Genomic DNA, 18,184 nt, shown 5'->3' on the forward strand with positions numbered 1-18,184 from the left:
CCACTATGTCCAACTCCGTTCAGCTTCCTGTTAGTGAGGTCAAAAAACGCGTTCTGACGACGGAAGTGATGTCTCGCCCATATACTTCAATGAGCGCGAGACAACACTTCCGTTGTCAGAGCGCGATCAGACCTCACACACCGGAAGCTGAACGGAGTTGGACATAGTGGTGTATTAGAGGTAAAAAATGATATAAATACTGTTCGGTTTCTCACACAAACCGATCGTTTCGTGTCTTAAGACATTAATGTGTCGTCACGAGCCGCAGGGTTTAATTTGGATTTGTCTAAGCAAGTTTTATTTACTGTTATAGTTGAAGTTCCTATCCACTGCTATTATTTGACTGACAGAGGGCAGCGGTTGCAGTTAAAAATCATAATTTGCGTTCGACTGAAGAAAAAAAGTCACCTACATCTTGGATGCCCTGGGGGTAAGCAGATAAACATCAAATTTTCATTTTTGGGTGAACTATCCCTTTAAGTTTTGTCCAAAACCATTATATTTAGTTATCCTAAAATTTCAGTTTAATTGATCAGTTTATATAATGTACGAATTCAAGAATCATTTTCACAACTTCTATCAAATTTTGGCTCTGCAATGACTTGTATTATGAGGTGTTACCCAGAAGATGGTTTTATTTCATCTATAGCATAGTTAATGTAGTAGTTTTTATTATTATAACAACTTCAACTGTTGCTAGCAGGTCTTCAACCCAAGCATATGTTCTACACTTCACCACAATGGAAACCCCAAAACCATTAACATAACAGAAACATTTTGAATACCAACATAATAGAACAGTAAACATTAAAAAGTCTCTCCATTTTCTCATGTTGCTAAAAACTGCTTAAAATAACACTTTATTTCAACATTTACTCTCCCAGATCAGCTCCTTTGCAAAGCATGATGGGAAGTGAAAGTCCTGTTTGATTGAGCCCTGGTTGAGTTTACTTGATTGAAACATGTTATTTTAATATGAAAACATCAAGTTAAATAAAAAAGTAATCGTTTCAAGTCAATTTAACATGAAGCAATTACATTTGAACCAGAAACCTAATAGTGTTGAATCAAAATAAGTTGTTTAAATAAAGTGAACAGCATCAAAAAATCTTTTTTTTTTTGTTTGTTTTTTTTTTGTTTTTTTGAGTGCATTAATCTGCATCAAGCAGACTATCTTGATAGTGAGGTGAATGTTTTGCATGCCAATGATATTATTTTGGCTTTAATAAATAAGATTTTCCTAGTAATAAATAAGCAAGCATAAAGCTGGTGTCCTCCATGATTCCTGTTATTTCCGACAAAAGCACTTGAACAGGACGAGCTGGTAATCACGACTTCAGACGTGGGAAGCAGGAAATTTCCGATGGCACATGAAGGCAGCTTAAAGGGTTAGTTCACCCAAAAATGAAAATTCTGTCATTTATTACTTACCCTCATGCCGCTCCACACCCGTAAAACCTTTTTATCCAAATTTATCCAAACCAAATTAAGATATTTTAGTTGAAATCCGATGGCTCCGTGAGGCCTCCACAGGGAGCAATGACACTTCCTCTCTCAAGATCCATAAAGGTACTAAAAACATATTTAAATCAGTTCATGTGAGTACAGTGGTCCAAATTTAATATTATAAAGCGACGAGAATATTTTTGGTGCGCCAAAAAAACAAAATAAGGACTTATTTAGTGATGGCCGATTTCAAAACACTGCTTCAGGAAGATTCGGAGCACAAATGAATCAGTGTGTCGAATCATGATTCGGATCGCGTGTCAAACTGCCAACGGCTGAAATCACGTGACTTTGGCGCTCCGAACAGCAGATTCGATACACTGATTCATTTGTGCTCCGAATCTTCCTGAAGCATTGTTTTGAAATCGGCCATCACTAAATAAGTCGTTATTTTGTTTATTTGGCGCTCCAAAAATATTCTCGTTGCTTTATAATATTAATATTGAACCACTGTACTCACATGAACCGATTTAAATATGTTTTAGTACCTTTATGGATCTTGAGAGAGGAAGTGTCATTGCTCCCTATTGAAGGCCTCACGGAGCCATCGGATTTCAACTAAAATGTCTTAATTTGTGTTCCGAAGATTAACGAAGGTCTTACGGGTGTGGAACAACATGAGGGTAAGTAATAAATGACAGAATTTTCATTTTTGGGTGAACTAACCCTTTAAGTAACACACTTTAAAGGAGTGGAGTTCACTTTGCTTGTAAACGTCAGGAATAGGCCACGTTCATTGGTTTAACCAAAACATTTTTGTTTAAATCTCATTTCATGTCTTTGTGTAATATTTACCCCCAATTGTTTACTTGTTTAGCCACTGAAAAAAACATAAGCACATAAATAGAATATATAAAAAATAAAAGAGTAAAGGGGAAAATGTTATATATAGGTTACATATATATTTTATTTTTATACCTGTTACTCCAGCATAGGCTTTGCAGGTTCTGGGAGATCTCCACTGATATGGGCAAAATAATTTTAAAATCCATATGCATATACAGACTTTTATAAACGTTTACATAAATGGCAGAAGCCCATAAAAGCAGTGGCCTGCTCCTATGCAGTGCATCAGAAAGAAAGTAACCTAGAGGCTTAGCAAAGCTTGCCCTCTGCTGGTTCACATCATTTACTACACATTTCATCTGTAAAGAACACCAAGTTAATGACAAAGAAAATCAACCAAACAATGAGCATGCATTCTTATTTTATTGTCTGTCCAAATGCATCACTAAACCGCAAATGACATATGACAGTTTAAGGATGAATCCACATTTACAGTCTGCATCTAAACCACTTTAGAGGGTGTTTGTAATGACATCAGAGTCTATGCTGGCCTACTAATGTCCTGTCCAGACCACAAAACATTACAAACATGACATCCTGTGCACTATTCACCCTCCATTCAGAATCTCGCCCTTTTATCTGGTGCCTCTTCTCAAACAGTCAGAGACACTCATTCAGTTAAAATGGCATTGGCGGTAATTCGCTTCCTCTGCGTCTCTGATCTCACACCCTGATACGACCAGCAAACGTCTCTCCTGATGTCCTTCAAGACTCATCAGGTTACTTAAAATGTGTAATTCTGAGCTTTCATTTCTTACCAGGGTGCTACAATTCTCAAAACATCTGTGTGGACAAAACATAATCGATAAAAGATATCCTGAAGCTTTTATGTCGGACCAATGAAGAGGTTTTGAAACTGTGAACAAAAGACTTTCTAAGCATGAATAGAGGCCTTTCCACAATAATGACAGCCTATGATGGCATGTTGAAAGGATGGCACCGCTTCCCCCTCTGAGATGGGTTGGGAAGATAAGCATGTGGGTTTCTGAGGCCTTCTATCCTCAGTGTGTTCAGCTATTCACTCCGATAATCATCCATCACCCCGGTGGGTGAGAACAGCTCACTGCTGTGCTGACTGATGCGCCTGTGCCCACCACTGGCACTGGGAATGATGGGAGCTATCAGATAAGATGGGGACAGAGGTTTGTCTGTTGGGGGGACAAAAATGGGACAAAAGAGGCTAGTGATGATGAAATCTATTTTCCGCCTGAATGAGATGCCCGCGGTGCCCGGAGAACAACAATGCAGTAACAGGCGTGCTGTAGCCTATATGTCTTCACTGGGAACGATATTCACTGTGTGGCATGCAAGAAATGGCACCAAAAATACACCGTTGTGAAACGTTGTTTCTCGCAATTCCGAGTTTAGAAATAAAACTGCGGAATTGCAAGTTATAAAGTCCAAACTGCGAATTATAAACTCAGAATTGCGAGTTGTAAAGTCCGAATTCCGAGTTGTAAAGTCCGACTTCCAAGTTGTAAAGTCCGACTTCCGAGTTGTAAAGTCCGAATTCCGAGTTGTAAAGTCCGACTTCCAAGTTGTAAAGTCCGACTTCCGAGTTGTAAAGTCCGAATTCCGAGTTGTAAAGTCCGAATTCCGAGTTGTAAAGTCCGACTTCCAAGTTGTTATTGCGAGTTATAAACTCAGAATTAGGGATCCTCATAATTAACTGGTTAACTATTAATTAACTATTTTAGTAGGCTATAGGCTAAAAGTCAATCCAAAACAAATTCATAGCAAAACTGAAACAGAACCGGTGTCGGGCTCACATTGCCTACCTCTCTCATTCGGCACGAACCAATGTTTTCATATTCGCGATTTAGGTGCTAAACTAATAGGCCCCTATTAAACTAGGCTTTGTACTTCGCTTGCGTTCCAATATTGACGCAAACACAGAATGTTCCCCTAATGTTAGTATTTGGTTCCCGTTTGGTTAAATTTTTGAGAACCAAATAATACATTTCTGGAACAATCTTTTTAGTTTTTCCAACCATAAAATTACATTCCAAGAATGTTGCAGGGAGGTTATTTTTAAATAACCTACAAAGAACTTATAAAGAACGTTCCCTAATGGTTATTTTTAGGTTATTTTTCAACCATAAAATAACATTCTCAGAACGTTGCAGTTTTTAAAAAAAATAAATAAATAACATTAGGGGAACGTTAGAATAACGTTAGAAGAATGTTAAAATAATGTTAGAAGAACATTAGAATAACGTTCTGTTTCCAATAAGAAAACTTTCCTGGCTAACCAAAAACAAACCATAAAAGAGCTTTCTGGGAACCAAATTGGATTTTTTCCTCCTTATAACAGCTGTCTCGGTTTCCTTTCTGTGAATAGAGCGTGTCACAAAAATTAACCAAAACTAAGCACAGGCTAAAACTGCAGAATTGCAAGTTATAAAGTCCAAACTGCAAATTATAAACTCAGAATTCCGAGTTGTAAAGTCCGACTTCCAAGTTGTAAAGTCCGACTTCCGAGTTGTAAAGTCTGACTTCTGAATTGTAAAGTCCGACTTGCCAGTTACAGTATAAACTCATTATTGCGAGTTATAAACTCAGAATTAGGGATCCTCATAATTAACTGGTTGACTATTAATTAACTATTTTAGTAGGCTATAGGCTAAAAGTCAATCCAAAACAAATTCATAGCAAAACTGAAAACTGTTAGTATTTGGTTCCCGTTTGGTTAATTTTTTGAGAACCAAATAATACATTTCTGGAACATTCTTTTTAGTTTTTCCAACCATAAAATTACATTCCAAGAATGTTGCAGGGAGGTTATTTTTAAATAACCTACAAAGAACTTATAAAGAACGTTCCCTAATGGTTATTTTTAGGTTATTTTGCAACCATAAAATAACATTCTCTGAACGTTGCAGTTTTTTAAAAAAAATAAATAAATAACATTAGGGGAACATTAGAATAACGTTAGAATAATGTTAGAAGTATGTTAAAATAATGTTAGAAGAACATTAGAATAACGTTCTGTTTCCAATAAGAAAACTTTCCTGGCTAACCAAAAACAAACCATAAAAGAGCTTTCTGGGAACCAAATTGGATTTTTTCCTCCTTATAACAGCGGTCTCGGTTTCCTTTCTGTGAATAGAGCGTGTCACAAAAATTAACCAAAACTAAGCACAGGCTACTTTTCACAGTTTTTTCTTTTGTTTTGTTAACCTGTTAATTATTTAAGTGAACATATATTTTTTCTCCATTAGCGCTTCAGGTGCAATGTGACAATGTGTGAAACAAATTTTGGCATTTTTAAAGGGTCACAGATGCTTATACATTGTAATTTAATTTTATTCCAATTTAACAGTCTTGTCGGTTAATGAGCGTCGGTTCGGTCAGGAAAAAAAAAAAAAAAAAAAAAAAAAAAAAAAACACTAAGTCTGTGTTCAAAAAAAAAAAAAAAAAAAAGCCGGTAAAGAAAAAAAAATGAACAGTTGAATTACTATAAAATATAGAGCTTTAATTTATTAGTTAGCAACAGCAAAAGGGGAAAGAAAATCATTTACACAATTATCACAGTAACATCACCTGTGCATTTAGTCTCAAACTGATGACAAAATAAACACACAAACATTTCTAAAGACACATCTTAAAAATACCAAGAAATTGTACAACCATTTTCTCTCGATGTACTGTAAGACACTGCTTCTTACTGGTTTTGGTTTTTTTGCAGGGAAAGTAACAATACCATCAACTGTTGAGGAAACAGTTTGTCATCGTTTTAAGGTGAATAGTTGCCCTCCGCTCAGAGAAAAACCAGTCTTCTGCCCAACACTGACCTTACCATAAAAATATATCAACAGAAAGAACTGTAACGCAGCTAGCTTTAGTTTCGTAATTACGATACCACTACATAAATCATGCACACAATGAAAAGCCAGCTTCCCAAGACCTCGAGTAGTTTAAAACTGTGATAAAATGCTCTATACAGTGTGAACACGTTTTGAAAATGAATGTAGCTTTTGTCATAAATCAGGATGACAAAAGTGTCTTTTATAATATCGTAGTCTTCATCAGTATTTATGTGCCATAATTGGCTTAATCTCACAAAAACAGTCCAGATCATATTTCACCCCAAAATTAAAAATGTATGAAATTATTTTTGCTTTTTAGTTTTTAGTACCATTAAGAGTTTTGCATTGTGACATTATTTTCAGTATATATATTTTTTTATATTTTATTTTCAATTTTTTAAGTATTTATAAAAAAGAATTTGCATTATTTCATCTTTGGGCCAATTTAAATAAAAATTAACTGTACTGAATTTTAGTGTAGTACAGCAAAATTAAATAAAGTAAAATATGGGGGAAAATATGCTTATGTGAAAATAATGCTTTAAATTAATGGCTTAATTTATTTTATGAAACAATTAAAGGGTGAAATATGACCTGGACATACTTTCCCATGACATCATTGTGGTGCAAGTTGGTTTGTGCTTTTAGTCTTTTCAAAAGTGGCATAAAAAACAATAAAAGCTTACTAAGAGCCCTCAGCAGCTGTTTTACATTAGTCAAAACATGATAGAGTCCATTCACAAAAAAAAAAAAAAAAAAAAATTGTGCCATGAAACTTGATTACCTTAAACATTTGTGCAATGAAAACAGATGTTTTGTGCATATAGAGTGACATTAGGAAGACAATATGAGCTGGTGTATCATTGTAACCAATGAGGGACCAGAATGCACTTAGGGGTGGGACTAGTGGTGAAGAGCATGATGTCACCGCCTTCTGCCCCGCCTTTTCCTGTCTTTCCGTTGAAGAGTCCAAGGGATGGATCTGTCCCCAGTCGCTCGTTCCTTACCCATCAGTTCAACATAGTTCATAGTCTATGAGTTTATGTCAATATATACGAGTCGTCAATGCCCGGAAGATGGAAACTTTCTTTTGTTTCATTTGAAGTCGTGACAATAAAAATAATATTACAATAATATTTGCCCGTTAGGTACTTATACACAAAGAGCATTCATTTTTCTATTTAAGTACAAAGAAATCCACAGAATGGTACTATATACAACCTACAATAAATACTGTGTATGATATCATCTTTACGTGTTAAAAGGGAATTCCATTTGTTTCTTGCAAAGTTCGGTTTCGTTTGATGGAAGTTTTTTCTTTTTTTCCAGGTTTTCCTCTTTTAGAAGTCTTTCCTATAGGAACAGGGGTTGGAAAACCCCCTCATGTCTCCTCTTCGTCCCCGTGATGTCTGCGATTCCGTGGTTTCTTCTGTTCCTTCAGCTCTTTGAGGTCTTTGCCCTTGATGACCCCCGACAGCGGGTCTCCATACTGCCAATAGTCCTGGCAGTACTGGTTTATGAGGCCCATCTCGGGCTGACTCAGGATGGTCAGAAGGTCTTTGTATTGTCCGGCGCTGGGGGTCCAGGCACTGGACTGGAGCGGAGAGACCGCCGGGCGGCCCGTTTCAACCAGGATGTTGTTGACGGCCTGGTTGGTCAGGACCACCAGATGAAGTTTGACCAAGGTGTGCTTGAAGTTCTTCTCAGTGGCTGTGCAGACGTAGGTGCCAGAGTCTGAGGACTGGAGGGAACGTAGAAGTAAGCCTTGATCTGTCTTCAATATGCGCCCATCGGTGCGGACCTGGAGAAACGGATGGCAAAATTTTTTATAAAGTGTTATGATTAATAAAGCAATGAACTTCATAGGTGGCATTAGGGCTTTTTCACACTTAAAGTGTTAACCCTGGGACATTCTAAACCCCGGGTAAACTGAATCCTGGGTTATCCTGCTTCACGTTTCACAATGCTCATAATTTACCCGGGGTTAAAAATTAATCCTGGGTATTCATAAGCTGACATTTCACACTGTACATTCCTAAACCCTGGGTTAATGTTCTTATTTGAATATTTTATTTATTTTATTGTAATATCTTATTTTGCAAAAGCTGTGCTAACCTGCTCCGGAGCAGGGTTTCATACCCCAGGTAAAAAGCAGTGCTATCCCCGCTTCTAAATTACAAGTGTGAAACGTTCCTTTACCCAGGGTTAAAAAATAACCCGGGGTTAAGCACAGGGTGAAAAGCCCTATTGAGATGTCTTAATTGATAGCTGACATATATATTTCTCATTTGGGTCACGGCACCAATGCAACCCCTCAGGTCCTACTCGCCCCGCTCTGTGTAGGCCTCGAACCCGGGTCTCTGGCGTAGGAGGCTAACAAAGAGGCTAAATACTGCAGCCCCTATTGAGATCAGGGGAGTGAGGTTTTACCTACACAGCTCTTACTAGCTGGCCTCAGTTACACTTACCCCCCTAAACCTCACTCCCATTCGGGTCACAGCACCAATGTAACCCCTACTCACCCCACTCTATGTGGGCCTCGAACCCAGGTCTCCGGCGTGGGAGGCGGGTGCGCTAACAAGGAGGCTAAAGACTGCAGCCCCTCACTAGTTGGCCTCCATTATATATGGCAACACTTTAGTTTACGCAAGCAGCGCATTTTATTTTTGGTGCCCATGTTAACAGATTAGAGCTTATAAAGAAGCTTGTGAGAAGACATGATATACACACATCTATAATTTCAATATTGTAAAAAAAATTACATTGGGATCCACTATTCTAACATATTGTGCAGCTATACTATTTAATCGTGCATGTATAATGTACTTGTATATCCTCACCTCTCTCCTCCTATCGCTGTTGTCTCGGTGGAGATGCCATTTGATGGCGGCGTGAGGCGATCTGGCCTGGCATTCCAAAAACGTGCTGCTTCCCTCCACCCCGTACTGCCCCGTCTCTAGAGTGTTCTTATTGGCTGTACGACAAGAACAACACGTCATTTCTCATAGATATCATCACAGCACTCAAGCGAGAATAAGAGCTGGCCATGAATTAATACGGCAGAGCCAGTAGAAAGCGAGAGCCGTGTCAGTCAAACTGAGGTCATGTAAATAAACTCGACGCTACAACTAATTCAGATCAGAGCAGATTGATGCTTTCTGTTAACAGCTCATCAGGGTTGTATAAAGAAAGCATGACTGAATTTTACATACAGTATACACTTAATTTATATAAACAAACTTACAAATTGATGAAAGTGAGTAAAACTAAATTCATGAACTTATGATGTTGATAAATGTGTCTTGACATGAAAACCAGTATTAGCTGTGAATGATTTATCAATAAATTAGTTGTGCATAAAACAGATGGGCTAAATCTATTTATTGATATTATACATAATAGATTTCTGTATTTACAAATATGAATAGTTAAGTTAGTCCAGTAGCTTACGGTTGGAATTGTATCCTCTGCACTGCCGTATGGGATTCCCGTATTTGACATCCTGTCGCCGGCTACGTCTGAAAGGAAGCCAATATGACAAGATAAGAAATTTATTTCCATCTGTATCTGTATCTTACGGAGACCCGGACATGCAGGGAAAAAAATAAAAAAAAATAATAAAAAAAAGTAGGGTAAATCGTGCGCACAATTTATTTTTTTTCTTGCATGTCATGTGCGGGGCTCCATAGTATCTGATTATGGATGAAAATATATTACGGGACAAAATTTTAAGTGGACAGCTCATCCCATTAATAGATTCAGTTATTCCGATTCTCAGTTTTAACACTGTACTTTTACACTCAATGTTGGGTTGTTTCAACCCATGTTTGGGTCAAATATGGACAAACCCAACTGTTGGTTTAAATGTTTTAATTACATTTTTAAACCAAGTGGTTGGGCTTGTGAGTGTAGAATGTAGGTTTTTTTTTTCAACCCAAACAATGTTGCACCATGTACTATTTGAATAAATCACGCTGTGTGTACCGTCAAACTAAAGATATGACAGGTTAAATCCTTATGTTTAAAGTTCAGGACAAGAAGAAAAGTTCAATGTGTCTCTGTTGGAATTCATCTTTCAGCAACTTTTGGGGAAAATCCTTTCCAGTTTCATAATGATAATACTCACGCATCCCTAAATGAGGTCCATACGGACACCTGTTTGTCTCAAACACATAAAACACTTTGGGATAAATTAAAACTGTGATTTCCCCTGAAACTGCCCAAAATGACTAATCTGACTGCATGAAAGCAAAATATCTGCAGTTGCAACATTCAATGCACAATTTTCCCAGAAATTAGGAGGACGTGACTGTAAATGAGGACATATTGCTCATGACTGGAATGTGATTTTTGATGTGAACTTCATTTGAGTGTTTTGTCTTATTTTTAAGAGTTTTTGGCACATTTACCTCTTCTGCGAGGCCGAGTATCTAGAGCAGGACTTGCCGTCCCAGGCGCAATAAGGGTCGCGGGCCAAACAGCAGTCTGCGCAGGCCTCGCCGTAGACGTCACACCTGTGCAAGGCCAGATGAGTCACGCCCACCGCAGACGCCACATACAGTTGTTGCTGCAACAAAGTAATACGTTATTTAGTGGTTGTTTCCCTTTGTATTCTCCCTTTGGATGAAACATAGGGTGTGTTCACACTTAGCAGGTTTGGTTAGATTAAAACGATCTCTGGTGCGATTGATCCGTTAGTGCAGTTCATTTGAATAAGTGTGAACGCTGCCATCCGAACCCTGGTGCGAAAAGATCAGTCTCTGTCCACTTTTTAGATATTCGCCAAGTTCCGTTTGGTGTTAAAAATGACAGTGGACCAGGACTAAATGTATCATTTTCTTTTTTGGTACCGAACTACAAGTGTGAACACACCCATAATTTGATCGTGAAAGCTCAGGGTGATAAATTATCTTCTGTAAAACCCTTTTGGAAAGATGTCAACTTTACTGTCTCGCCTCTAATGTCACGAATTAAAGATGCAGGCAGGTCTGTGCAGGGTTGGAACTGCAAATTCAAGCCTGTTCGGATAATGGAGCTTTTTTCGCCAGCATTTGGACACTTGGCATTTCTGTTTTTAGGATCAGCTGTTTTGAATCAGTTATGCTGGAAGAACTAGGCTTTAAATTATGGCCTAGTAATGTAATTTTGTCATACCACATCTGCCAACAATCCCAATCGCAATGAAAGAATAAAACACAAATGAAATTTAACATTTTATCTCCATACATCTGAAAAAACTATTATCCACATACGAAAGCTGCTTATGAATTACAACGGATCATTTTTAGACCGAGAGCATCTGCACGTATAAATTAAATCGGTTTATTGTTATCTTCTTTATGGGTTTGGTTATTCCTCTAGTATTAGTATTCCAAGTGTTTGTGAACCATTTTATCAGGTTTAGTTTATAGCTAATTCTTACCCGTTTTGAAGAAATCTTCATAGTTGTGATGGGAGTAGGGACCTGAAAGTGATAAATATGAAAACTTTATTGTACATTAACCTTTACTTTTTGGTAGTTTGTTTATTAGGAGTAATGTAGAGTCAGTCAGACATTATCACAACAATTAAGTAAGTAAGTAAGTAACTAAATAAATATATATATCACAATTGACAAGCAACAGGAAAGTCCCAGTGTGCAGAGCTCACCCTAAAGACCTCCACTTCCTCCAGCACTAGTTCCTCTGTCTGCAGGTCATCTCTGGGCAGGACGATAACCTTCTGCACTGTACCTCTGTCTGTAGGCCAATAGAAAGAATGTCAGATTATCTACTGAGCCAACCACTAGGTTTATAGTTTTTTTCCAATTGCAGTTCCATGTTACAACAAAGCATTGCCGTCTTTGACCCAAAAACATTCAAAGCGCCACGATATCCCTCTGACAACTTTGCCTATTCCATTTTCCAAGTCTTTTGTCTTTGCATCTTATGTCCTGATAAAATCACGATCATTATCTTTCACTGACTCCAGAGACACTCGAGTTTCTCTTTCTTTCCGTCCCATCTAACATGCAGACACTTCACGTATTCCACCTACCATCTATTCCTTTTAAAATCCCTCTTTTGTCTTTTGTTTTCACTGCTTTTCACGGAACACTCGTCTTTCAGCTCGGCTGTACCCTGTCAGGCTCCATCTCTACTGGAACGCTGAGGTTTTCCAGCGGCTGCGCCCTACCAAAACGCTTGTTTGATTTAAGCGTGCCCGTTGCATTCCTCTGTGCACATCGCTGGAGATTTATTGCAACTGGAGCAATACATCTAACCTGAGCTTTGAATGTAGGCGAGCGACGGCAGCTGAAAGCTAAGGATGTTCTTGTGAGTGCTTGTAGGTGCAATGGGGCACGCAGAGTTGATTTAAAAACCCATTAGCCTCTCAGACGCACAAAGCAAGGAAAGCAGACATAGAGGGATAACCTACAGCATGACGAGACGCTGCACAAAGAATGATGCCATTCTGACTCTTTAACGTTAAAAGAGAGCTTGAAAAGGAGACGGGAGAAAAAGTTTAGCAGATCAGTGTAGGTTGATGGATTTTCTTCAAGTGATCCTCCAGCCTTAAGGTGCTGCATGCACACTTTTTATATCAAGAGCAGGAAGATGGAAACACAAAACCCTTTTTTTGTATTTGACATCAATCTAAGCAGAGTCAGATACGTTTCACCTCATCTGATAAACGTAGAGTTACAGTACACAGTGACTTTTTTTTTCAGTTTATCTTGCAGCAGTCTCAGAAAAGTGTCTCGATAAAGGTTTAGCGAGAAGGTGACAGTTACTGTACCTAAAAAACTCCTATACACTACTATTTCAGTGTTATATTGCTAACAAACAATAACAAAAATAAAACAAAAACTAAATTGAAAACATAAAAAAAAAAAACTAAATTAAAATAAAATGGGATAACGGAAAACTGAACTAAAATACATTTGGATGACTCAAATAAAATAAAATATAATAATAAAATAGAAAAAGAAATATAATGCAGCTAAACATTTTAAATTATACCATTACCTTTATTTTTAAATATAAAAAGTTTTTTAAAGACATATTGAAAATAATATTAATTTAAAAAAATTAAAAATTAAAAATAACAATAACCCGAAGAAATATAATGCTGTTAGACACTCTTAAATGATACCAGTTAGGGCATTACATTTAAGGGCATTACGTTTTTTAATAAAATGAAAACTAAACTAAATTGAAAAGACAAACTGAAAATAATATTTTAAAAAATATTTAAAATTAAATACTACTTAATAATGCTCTGCTATACAATAGATCTAATTTAAAGTTATTTACATTCAGGTATGCATATTATATTGCATATAACGTGGTAAATTTACATGTAAAAATAAAATAATAACATTTTTTTTTTAAATGTATAAAAATTGGGGTAGTTTCCAAACTCACCTGTACCAAGGAAGAGCACCTCATAGTTGCCGTCGGCAGCAGTCACCTGATCCACAGTGATGGTGGTGAACTCATAGTCCACGTTGGTCCTGACCACCAGGGGGCGCTTGTGCACCGGATACACAGCGTTGTACATAGTGGGATGGTTCCGCATGAAGTTGATGACCTCGTCGGGGTAGTCTTTCGTGGACTTCATGTTGGGGGTAAAAGTCCCTCCAGGACACTGACAAAAATGGATGATGAGGACCAATTTTAGCCAATCAGATCTTTGTACTCTCCTAATGCACCACCACTAAAGGCTAACATTATGCTCTATACCAAATGGTTAAATCTAAAACCTAAACCACCTTATAATCTGTGCTTTCGGCTTGATTTGAAGCTCGTTGAACTTTGAGCTTGTTGTTTAAACCTTCAACAGCAGGTCTAGATTAATTTTACTACACCGATGTGCCAATAATCCATCTTATTATTATTGGTATTCTGATTCATAAGAGTGTGAAACTCACTGTTCCTGGACGAGGGTAGGGGATTTTTCCAGTGTAGGCCACCCACTGATAATTGGGACCTTCTTTGTGGGCAAAAGGTCCATTGAACACCATCCGAATGTCCGCCATGGAGTAGACGCAGACCGCTGAGCCTTTGAATACAGAGCTGGGGGGAAAATATGACAATGTTTTTGTTATAAAGTTCATAATATATAAAGTGATTATATAAAGTGATGTTTAGAAGTGAATGTGGAAAAAAAAAAAATAAATGCAAATGCCCATGCTAAACAACCCCTTCCAGTGTTTAATACAGTTCCCAGATGGAAAAAAACAAAAAACGTTGTCTGACACATTCAAACTCACCCTGACACAGAAAAGACCCCATAGATGACTGGATTTTTAGTGTCCTGCGTGGGCTGTATGTACACATCCCCTAAAAGACACAAACATAGAACAGCAATGCAGTGAAAAAGCTGGAGGAACACTTTGCTAATATTTGCAGTGCATAAATCAAACGCATTTACTGAATCTTGGGACAAACTTCCTGTGACTCAGAGTTTCTCACTGCAGTTCACTCCTCAGATGTGTTTCCAGCATCTCTTTAAATCCGTCTAGATTGCGTTATATCCATTATAAATATATTCTCATTCTTAGACCTTGTGTTATTTGTGTGTAACCTAACAAAGCAGAAGTTGGCATAAACCTTACAGTTAAAATGTGTGTAGAAAGCTCTAACATTATTAGCCATACCACTATTAGTTATATATACACTGCAGAATGTATTAATATTTTGAATTCGTTTTCCGTTTTCATTTTAATTTGAGTAATTTTGTTCTAGTAAACTGGACAGTAAATAAGGTGAAAGACAGTTCACATTCAAAGAAAATACATTTCATGTCATCACTATGATGAAACTTGCTGAGTCGGCTTGCATAAACACTTATGAGAGCATATGTGTGTTGTGTTTGTGTGTGTGTAGGGGAATATGTGAGTGATAGAGGATAGCAAAGCATATGGTTCCTATTGCCTCACACACACATCCTGCCAACCTTTATACAGTGTAGCTGTATGTATAGTGCAGGTGAAGCATCTTGTGTATATGGATCAAACGTATAGGCTTATAAGACTCATTCAGAGCTATAAAGTTGTGGTATAGTGGTTAATGCACATGTTCCACACACTTTGAGGTGCTTATGTCATAAATGCAGGTTTAAATTAAGCCTGCAAAATGCTTTCAACTAATAACACCTTTAAATATCTCTCTTGCTCGTGCAAATGCATTTGGCGACTCGAGGCAAATTTCCTCCCCCTTCCTCTTTCACAACAGGAGAGATGCAGTTAATGGCATACGTCTAAGGATCCTCAACAAAAGACGACACACATACTTTTAAAATTACATCTTTACAGCATTTTTTAACAAACAATTGGACATCTGGGATGAATTTGCCAAATCCTTAACGTCTTCCAACTGTTCAAACTCCTAAATGTAAAGCCAGAGTCACATGAGCAGCTGTCTAGAATCTACACAATGATTCTCATTAACAGAAAAGGCAGGAATTTTCATTTAAAGACATGAAACGAACAGAAACTTTTGGACTGTAGTGAATATATTAGCTATCTTCTGCTTTCCATATTATATATAAATGTGATTATAAACACGGCAGAGTACTTAAGCACACAGTGCTCTCTCTACTCTAATAAAAGCTTAATCCTGTTCATTAGTAGTCCGCCACAACTCACAATGAACTACAGCTTTACTGCCTTATTAAAAATGCCTGGACATCCCTCCTTCAACACACACATCTAAATCCTCACCTCTCCATGAGCCAGTGTAAACATCCTCCCCGCTAATAATGAGCCAAACATGTTTATAAGTGTTGAGCGGCTGTGTTCGGGAGCCCAGATCTGCTCTTTTAATACGAGCAACAGCAATAAATTCCAGCATGATCATAACCCACCGTTTCCCAACATCACTGGGGCCAATTAGTCTGGAAATGACTAAGTATGAGAAAGAGAGACCCTTATTAGACCCGGCATTTCTGTCGGTCCACCTGATCCGTCCACAGGGCATGCCCGTCATCCGAACTCTCTTCAAGTCTCTCTGCAGCTCATGGCACATCTCCCACACCTTCAGCCTTCTCAAAAGAGCCTTTTGTTTGGAGAAAGAGTGGATTTCTGTAACACGGCTCCGAATAAGCCATTATCCATCTCGGCATATGGACTAAGGTGGAGTCTGGTGCCATATGGCAGGGAGGGTGAGGTACGTCACCTGGCGCGGCGTAAACGCAGACCTGGAGGCCCACATTAGGGGATCCAGGATGTTGTGGGTGGACGGAGGGTTTGCATGTGGTTTTGTAGTAGGGTGTGGGCGACATTGGACAGGGCCACTGAAACCTGACTAACCAGGAGAGGATCTTTCTCATTCACACACTGCTAAAGTGATCCCTGACTGGCCTGCAGCCAACACAAACTACTTTAAGAGCCGAGATGGGGCCTTTCCACTGACGACTTTATCTGTTGGAGATGAGACGGAAATGGAGACTTACTGAGCTCGTCGAAATGAGTTTCAATCCCATCAGCTCCTGGGACTGAGCAGATGAGACGGGCTTTCAGGAAGGTGCTCCACTTGTTGACCAAGCAGCAGTGACCGCCGTCGTCGTTCTGTAAACACACACACACACGCGGTTTGAACCGAAATCAAAGAGAAGCAATAGCTGCATTTAATACATGGCAAGCCCCTCCGCAGAGGGAGAGAGAGGAACAAACAGCCAGGAAAAGTTAGCTGTGAGAAGACAAGATTGCAAATAGTGTCTCGTCTGATTCACAAAACACACCCATCTGGTCTGATGGCCGGCCAAATTTTGGGAAGAGGTGGTTGAGGAATCCTGATTTATCATCTGACTTCAAATCACAACCTACTGCCTTGGGAGGTATATACATATAAAGGGATAGTTCTCCCAAAAAATAAAAATGCTCTTATTTTTTATTTATTGTATCGTACCAAACCGGCTTCACTTACTTTCTTCCATGGACTACAACACAATTTTCCATACAATTGTAATACAGTAAATGATGATTGGTGCTTTCAAGCTTCAAAAAAAGGACATAAAAACACTATAAAAGCATCATTAAAGTCATCTGTTAACTAGGTGTTAACCACTGTGACTAAAATATTTCAAAATTTCAATTGAGCTGCCAGCTATGGAAGCTTGTTTCCACCATGAAATAAAAGGTAATTGTGACTTTTTCATCTCACAATTTCAAGTTTATATCTCACAATTCTGACTTTTTTTTTTTTTCTCAGAATTGCGAGATATAAACTACGGAAGAGGATTAGGGCCAAGCAATAATAAAAAAATAAAACCATCTCGAGATTAAAGTTGTTAAATTTCGAGAAAAAAGTCGAAATAAAATGTTGAGAATAAACTCATTAAATGATGAGAATAAAGTCATTAAATTACGAGAAAAAAGTCGTTAAATTATGAGAACAAATTTGTAATTTAACGAATTTGTTCTCGTAATTTAACGACTTTTTTCTCATAATTTAATGACTTTATTCTCAACATTTTATCTAGACTTTTTTCTCGAAATTTAACGACATTTTTCTCATAATTTAACGAATTTTTTCTCGAAATTTAACAACTTTAATCTTGAGATGGTTTTATTTTTTTATTATTGCTTGGCCCTAATCCTCTTCCGTAATAAATTCACAATTGTGAGTTATAAAGTCAGAATTGCGTGTTATAACATGCAATTGCGAGTTTATATCATGCAACTCTGACTTTATAACTTGCAATTCTGAGAAAAAGTCATAATTGTGAGATAAAGTCAGAACTGTGTGATCAAAACTCGCAATTGCGAGAAAAAAGTCAGAAATGCGACTTTGTCTCGCAATTCCGACTTTATATCATGCAATTCTGACTTTTTATCACGCAATTTTGAGACATTTTCTCAGTTTTTTTTCTCAGAAGTGCAAGATAAAAAGTTGCAATGACCTTTTTTTATTTACTGGCAGAAACAAGCTTCCATTGCCAGTGGATTACCACATTATCCATAAAATGTGCACATATTTATTTTTCAAAAAAGAAAAAAAATTCGTTGCAATGGGCTTGACGGGAGTCAATAAATTCAT

At 37.7% G+C, this 18,184-nt stretch overlaps 1 protein-coding gene across 2 annotated transcripts in view; it reads right to left on the bottom strand.

Annotated features, from left to right (window-relative positions):
* Positions 1-5,806: 5,806 nt before the first annotated feature.
* The window catches only part of sema3fb (sema domain, immunoglobulin domain (Ig), short basic domain, secreted, (semaphorin) 3Fb), a 71,701-nt gene continuing 59,323 nt past the window's right edge, over positions 5,807-18,184 (bottom strand). For both annotated transcript variants that reach the window (XM_048171958.1, XM_048171957.1), the window contains 10 exons: positions 16,599-16,713; positions 14,416-14,485; positions 14,074-14,218; positions 13,568-13,790; positions 11,811-11,899; positions 11,584-11,625; positions 10,571-10,728; positions 9,612-9,679; positions 9,002-9,135; positions 5,807-7,962 (listed from right to left, as the gene is read on the bottom strand). In XM_048171958.1, the coding sequence (XP_048027915.1) occupies positions 7,543-7,962; positions 9,002-9,135; positions 9,612-9,679; positions 10,571-10,728; positions 11,584-11,625; positions 11,811-11,899; positions 13,568-13,790; positions 14,074-14,218; positions 14,416-14,485; positions 16,599-16,713 (1,464 nt within the window). In that variant the 3' untranslated portion in view covers positions 5,807-7,542. The remainder of the gene's footprint in view (positions 7,963-9,001; positions 9,136-9,611; positions 9,680-10,570; positions 10,729-11,583; positions 11,626-11,810; positions 11,900-13,567; positions 13,791-14,073; positions 14,219-14,415; positions 14,486-16,598; positions 16,714-18,184) is intronic.

The sequence above is a fragment of the Megalobrama amblycephala genome, linkage group LG21, assembly GCF_018812025.1.
Source record: "Megalobrama amblycephala isolate DHTTF-2021 linkage group LG21, ASM1881202v1, whole genome shotgun sequence".
Classification (NCBI taxonomy): Eukaryota; Metazoa; Chordata; class Actinopteri; order Cypriniformes; family Xenocyprididae; genus Megalobrama; species Megalobrama amblycephala.